Source organism: Grus americana, chromosome 13 (assembly GCF_028858705.1).
Source record: "Grus americana isolate bGruAme1 chromosome 13, bGruAme1.mat, whole genome shotgun sequence".
In the NCBI taxonomy this organism is placed as follows: domain Eukaryota; kingdom Metazoa; phylum Chordata; class Aves; order Gruiformes; family Gruidae; genus Grus; species Grus americana.
In genome coordinates, this window is record NC_072864.1 from 21,112,427 (window position 1) to 21,118,893 (window position 6,467).

Consider the following 6,467-nt stretch of genomic DNA (forward strand, 5'->3'; position numbering starts at 1 on the left):
GGAGGGGAGTGGAAGGTCCCAAAGGACCAGCATCCCTCGTGCAGGATGAGTGTCGGTGTGCGCTGGAGGGTCCTGCTGCCCAACACGGGAAGCTCAGCAGGGTGCAGAGCTGATGCCGAGAGTGTTACAGTGCCCTGGACCAACCTTGCCACAGCTGGTGGCACAGCAGAAGGCGGGGAGGATACCTGAAATTGCAGCAAGCGTCAATATGAGGGGGCACAGCCTCCTCCATCCCCTTCTTCCTAAAGCTCTTCCCGCAGACAGTTCCTTCCTCCAGTTAGCGAAACCCAGCACGGGGGGATACAGCCCACCTGGCCCCTTCCTCCACCACCCCGAGCAGCTTTCCGGGAATGGGGACCTGGGGTGGTGTGGGAAGCCACGGTGGATTGCACAACGCCCCTTCCGCTGCACACTATAAACGCTTCGCCTTGCCGTGCCTCTCCAGTCTTCAGAGGCAGCCGAGGTGGAGGCGAGTGAAGCGGAGCCAGGTAAGCCCAGCTGATTTCTCTTAGCAAGCAGATGAGCTGCTTCTTTGGGGGTGTGCTGGAGAGAGCCTGAAGAGGGTGAGTGGCTGCAGCTTGTTTCTGGGTGCATTTCCACCTCTGTCTCGTAGAGCCCAGCACCCCTCTCTCAGTGCTGGCTGTGTCAATGGTGTGGGAGGCTGCTGCTAATTTCCCTGGGAAAGGGGCAGTTTCCTGTCCCTGCTGCCTGGACATTGGCTGGGGAAGCAGCGACCGTCCCTGCGGGGATGCCAGGTACATAGAAAGGTTTTGACGTAAAATCTTAAGTGGGCAATCCAGGGCTACAGGGAGAAAATATGGAGAAGTTGGGGACGCTGGGGCTGTGGAGGCATGAAAGCTTTTATTAGATGGGTGAGAACAGAGACAGACGTTATCTAGAAGTGAAAATGGATCTTTGTGGTCAAAGATGTAGGCTCTGTGGGCAGCACCCCTGCTTGGTGCGGGGCTGGTGCCGGGGAGCGCTGCCTGCGGGATGCTCCTTGGACCATCGCTGACCCTGCCTGTCTGTGTGTATGCTCTCTGGGTATGGCTAGCACTAAATTAATTTACATAAATCAAGCCAAAACATTTCTTGCTAATGCGGAGCGACATGTGCCAATACTGCTGCTACCGGCGTCTCTGCAAGTGCCCTCTCTGGTCTGCACGAGCTGCTGCAGTACTGGGTGAAGCAGAGAGAAAGCAAAGCAGCCGGAGAAGATATAAGGGGCTATAGGAGATGTGGAGGGTGGTATGCCATGTTAAGGCTGTTCCTTAGGGTGGAAGACGTGGAAGAGCCACATCCGGTTGATTTCCAATTGCTGTCCGAGGCTCACCTTCACCAGACACCACCAGCCCACATCCCCCGGGGCCAAGCCCTTTGCTACAAGCATGGACATCGTGGAGAAGATCTTCTCCGTGGCCCAGGCCATCCACACACAATTTGAGCAGGTGAAGTGCTGTAAGCACCAGTGCCAGCGCCTCGTGAAGCGCATCCAGATCCTGCTGGAGCCCGTGAGAATCCTCAAGGCTCAGTCGCCAAAGCACATCTCCCACCATGTAGCGGAACTGTTGAACAAGCTGCTTCAGGCGCTGGGGGAAGCTCAGAAACTGGTGATGAAATACAGCCAGACCAGCTGGATCCAGAAGTTCCTGAGAGCCCACAGCACCAGCGAGGAGTTCATCTGGGTGAACGAGAGCCTGGAGGACATTGCCCAGGGGCTCTCGCTCCTGCTCCAGGCAGAGCAAAAGCAGGCTTTCCTGGAGGCTTTCCAGGAAAAGACCTGTCGTAGGCAGGACGCCGAGGATCTGAGGGACGATAGGGCTTTCTTGGACCAAGTGATTGCAAGTAAGTGTGCATTTAGCAAACTCTCTTTCCCTGAGACCGGCGGTTGGCACCTCTCGCCGGCTGCTGCCCAGCTTTGGCTTGGTGGTCATGGCCAAGGAAAGCCAAAGAGATATTTAAGCCATGAGAAAAGCTAACCACATCAGTCCTGCACGTTCATCCAGCAGCCACACCTCTGCACGTTTCTCTCCCCAGGCACTGAGGAGCCCGAAGACGTGGCTGGGGAGCTCTATATCGACAGGCAATGTATGGAGAGCAAGGTAGACTGGATGCAAAGCGAGCTGAACAAAATCGTGCGTGTGATGGAATGTAAGTCGGCATCGCACTTCTAGGCAACTAGTGTGTGTCCTTTCACCTCGAGCCCTACCTAACATGTCCCTCATTGCCTCCCGGCACATGGTGGGAGCAGGCTTGAAGAAGGTCAACGTTGATAAAAGAGAAGACATCACTGAGATCAAGCGGGACCACCTCACCTTCTACAGACACATGCAGGACACTGAGAGCTATGACCTCTACAAGGGCGAGTACCTCAAGTACCCTGTAGCCATCAAAACCTTCAAGAGGCCGCTGACCACCGACCCAGTGTGAGTTGTCCTGGGCAGGAGCAACATGGGGCAGCCAGGAGGGGACAGTGCCATGTCATGCCTTGCTCTGTGAACCTCACCATGCTGTCCCTTTCTACAGGAAGGTGAGAGACATCTTTGAGAAGGAGATTCAGACCCTGAAGAAGTTTGAGTCTCCAAACATCCTGCGCATGTACGGGATCTGCATTGAGGAGAAAGGTAGGGGGTGTCACATTATTGTCACCCTTTCCCTCCTCTGCCTGTCCCCGACACTAGCTGGTGGCAGACAGTTTGTCGTGGTCCCCTCCCAAGAGGTGGCACAAGGCGGGATACTCAAGGTTTTGCCTTGCAGATGGGAGCCCCTGCTTCTCCATCGTCATGGAGTACTGTAAGCATGGGACGCTGCGGGATGTGCTGACCAAGCAACGGCATCTTTCCTGGGAGGTCCGCATTCGGATGGCCCTGGGAGCTGCCAGAGGCCTTTACAGGTGAGCTCCTGCCTAAAGCAGAGAGTAAGTCCACTTGATGGTCCACAAGCTGTGCTTAACTTCCTGGTATCTCTCAGTAAGCAGTGGTATACTGTTAGACACTGTTTCCACTACCTTGGGACACTGGGATGGGAGGCTGGTGAAGAGGTAGGCGGTGGGTTTGGATGCAGTAGCACCCATCTCCCCTGGTCACTGGTCCCTACGTCTACCTTGAAGCCTGCAAAGGCATGGAAGGGAGACACCCCCTTCCCTGCACCCATAGGGTAGCTTCAGGATCACCCTATAGCACAGCCAGTTCTTACAGGCCCCGCTCATCCACAACGTTATTTTTCTCACAGTAGCTCTTTCAGCACCTGCTAGAAAGGTTGGCTTGGCAGGGTTGGTCACCAAAACAGGCAGAGAGCTGCTGGCTTCTCTAGGTGCATGTTGGTCCATCCCCTACATGGAGAGAGGGAGACTCAAGGTGAGGATGAGTCCATCACCCAGCCCTTGGTTCTGTCTGTCTGCAGGTTGCACCAGACAGAGAAGAAGTCCCGACTCCATGGCTGCATCTGCAGTAGCAAGTTCCTGGTGGCCGGGGATTACTGTGTGAAGGTAAGGACCATGCTTGGAGAAGCTTTTGGGAGTTTTGCATGATTTTGTGGATGTCTTCCCCCCACAAACACAAAAGGGAATTATGATGGTCCAGAATAACACCTGGGCTAGAGTCATCTCCCCTGTCACCTTGGACAGCTAGCATCTCAGTTCATCATTATCTCTGTTTTATCATCAGCAAAGTGAGTGTTTCTTAGCCATCCACCCTGGGATGAGCTGAAGCTATGGCAGTTCACTTGCCTCCACCTATGGTTTCACTTGCAGAAAGAGCCACATGCCAGGCAGTGCACATGGCTGCATGCCATCTTTTGCTGCCCAGGGCACCTTGTTCTGTTTTCTCCAGTTCGGGGCAGTCCCCAGCCATGCCACAGGTTTCTTCAAACTGCATTTCTACCACTTGTCCCTCTCTCATTCTCTCAATCAGCTGTCGGGATTTGAGCTGTGTGAAACAGAGTCATCCATCAAGAGGAAAGCCAAGAAGAACTGGAAACGAGTCTCTATGTTGGCGTACATTGCCCCTGAGAACCTAAAAGACATCAACTACCCCTACAAGAGGCCTTGTGAAATATACAGGTGTGTCTGTCCCTCCCGGGAGAAATGCCCACAAGCAGGCAGATGTCTGGCAGAGTAGCTGTTGAGCTATGGAAGAAGGCCAGGTTTAATCGGACACAAAAGCAGCCGTTTGCGGTTGGCATAGCCTGACAGTCCCCTCGTTAGAAGGGAGGACGAGGTGGTGGGATGAATGCTGAGACTCTTGCTTGTCTCCTTCCAGCTTCGGCATCGTGCTGTGGGAGATTGCGACCTCCAAAATCCCCTTTGAAGGTGAGACAGAAATATCTGATCCTTGTGTAAAAGTCACACGCGGCCTGGTACGGCTGCTGGGTGGCTTTGGATGCTCCCTGCTCCTTCCCGGAGCATTCCGCGGTGTGCAAGTCCCAGTGGCAGTGCCTGGCATGCCTGGCTGTGCATGACAGCTTCATAGCTTCCCCTGGGACTCCAATACAGTAAAGCATTTCAACAACATGCTTAAACCACAAACATGCAAAAAATTTTTGTCTCTATTTGATGTTCCTGTGCATTGAAGCATAAACACATCTCCTTGCTTCACTGGAGCCCAACTGTGATGCCGAATACAGGGGGGAGGTTCATTGCAGACACAGTTTAGGTGGCTTCTCTGCTGGCTTCTCCATGCCACAGGCTGCAGGAAAGCTCTTGGCGTGCTTTTGCGCTGGGTTTCCTCCCCAGCACCCTCCTGTGGCTGCAGAGCTCTGTCCTAACACTCCTGTTTGCACATGTGTTGTCTAGGCTGCACTCCCCAGGAGATCGTGGAGAAAATCTGCAACCACCATTACCGGGACCCTGTTGGGGAAGATTGTCCTGCAGACCTGCGGAAAGTCATTGACCAGTGCCGGGCATTTGACCCTTCCCAACGCCCTTCTGCTGAGGGTAAGTGTCCTGGACATCTGCTCCTCGCTCCACAGGCGCTTTGTATTCCTCGATCAGCTGCTTCAGCAGTCACTTGGCCTTTGATTTTTCCATATGAATTTGTCTGGCTTTGTGTTTTGGGATCACTACTTGACTTACCTTCTTATGCTAACGAGTCCCCTAATACTAGACCTCTCTTTCTCCTGTAGTGTGATGGTTCATGCAGTAAACATTTATCTATGCCCTGACAATAATCACCAGGCTGTTTGTTTGGCATCACATAAGAGTAAGCTTTTTCTCTCAGACAAGAGCCGAACTGGGAGCAGGGGTGTGAGGGTTAAGGCCCACTCAGGTCCTGCAGATCCTGTAAGCTGGAGGAGCAGCCACCACACGGTGCAGGAACATATCCTGCCTTGGGCTTCCAGCAATAAATTGCAATCTTGGGAATTTCTCCACGGTGGGGAAGATTTCACTGTCTTTGAAGCTGGTCTGGATTTGATCAGATAAATAATTGGCCTCCATTGGAAGATTTAACAGAAACAGCAGGAAAAGATAGAGGAGCATTTCTGGTGTGCTTGAAGGAACAGAGGTCTTCTCTTCAAGGGGAGAAAGCTTCCTTCAGTCTCACCTGCCCCATCCTATGGGGCCTCTTTCCATACAAGAGATGTGGAGGCTGCGCAGAAGAAACCACCCAGCTCCCACTGTACGCCACAGGCTCTGTGCCTCCGTCTCCCAACAGGAGCTCTCCCAGCAGACCCTGCCGCAGGGAATTGCCCTGGCCAAAGTGAAAACACCAAAAAAATCATCAGAGACGTTGGCAAAGCTGCACTGAGGATACAGCGTGTCTTTATTACTCTAATCCAACACCCAGCCATGCCTGTGTGGTTCTGAGCAGGAAGGCCATCTTCCTGTGGCTGTTTCCAGGCATCTCTCCGTGTATGTGGGTGCTTCTCTTTGGGCTGTACTCACCTGTGCCTGCTCGGGGCTGTCCCCTGCTAATGGCTGCCCAGTCGTGCTGGCCTGAGGAGAGAGTGACTCCATATGCTGGTTGTTATCAGTGAGGGAGAGCTATCTCATCGGCAAGGGGAAAAAAAAGCCTACAACAAATATTCTGTTTTTGATTAACGCTATCCTTGTGTTTTGCAGAGATCGTGGACTTGCTGGCTGACCTGGAGAAAAGCAGAAACCAAGGAAGCTAACTGCGGAAAGCAGGGGCCGGTGACCAAAGCTGCCAGGCACCTTGGAAAGCAAGCCAAAGGAAAGCAGCGGGCCTTCCTCCTTCAGGCCAAAGCGTGTTGCTTGCCCCTCTTCCCTGCCTGGCAGAGACTGATCCTTCAATACACGTTTATTTGTTTCTGTACGTGGAGACCTTTGCCTCTCCAAGGGTCCTGGGTTCGCCTCAGAGGCGGCTGGCGAGTGAGGGCACCCTGCCACAGCCTCTGTCCCCGCAAGGCAACCCCCAGGAGACTCAAGGGGAGGCCGACAGGATCCCCTGTGGCTGGGGGGACCGGGGGGGAAGCGAGGCGGCCAGCTGCTCCTCAGCCCGGCCGCTGCC

General features: G+C 53.9%; 1 protein-coding gene across 2 annotated transcripts; it reads left to right on the top strand.

Annotated features, from left to right (window-relative positions):
• Nucleotides 1-376: 376 nt before the first annotated feature.
• MLKL (mixed lineage kinase domain like pseudokinase) lies at nucleotides 377-6,402 on the top strand. 2 transcript variants are annotated; one of them, XM_054840963.1, is made up of 11 exons: nucleotides 377-488; nucleotides 1,276-1,845; nucleotides 2,038-2,151; nucleotides 2,252-2,426; nucleotides 2,527-2,624; nucleotides 2,758-2,893; nucleotides 3,403-3,487; nucleotides 3,912-4,060; nucleotides 4,260-4,309; nucleotides 4,793-4,933; nucleotides 6,059-6,402. In XM_054840963.1, exons 2-11 carry the CDS (start codon nucleotides 1,389-1,391, stop codon nucleotides 6,109-6,111), a joined length of 1,458 nt encoding a protein of 485 aa, XP_054696938.1. In that variant the 5' UTR covers nucleotides 377-488; nucleotides 1,276-1,388; the 3' UTR covers nucleotides 6,112-6,402. The 2 variants fall into 2 exon arrangements, with proteins under 2 accessions (XP_054696938.1, XP_054696937.1); XM_054840962.1 differs by lacking the exon at nucleotides 377-488 and adding an exon at nucleotides 544-755.
• The last annotated feature ends 65 nt before the right edge of the window (nucleotides 6,403-6,467 follow it).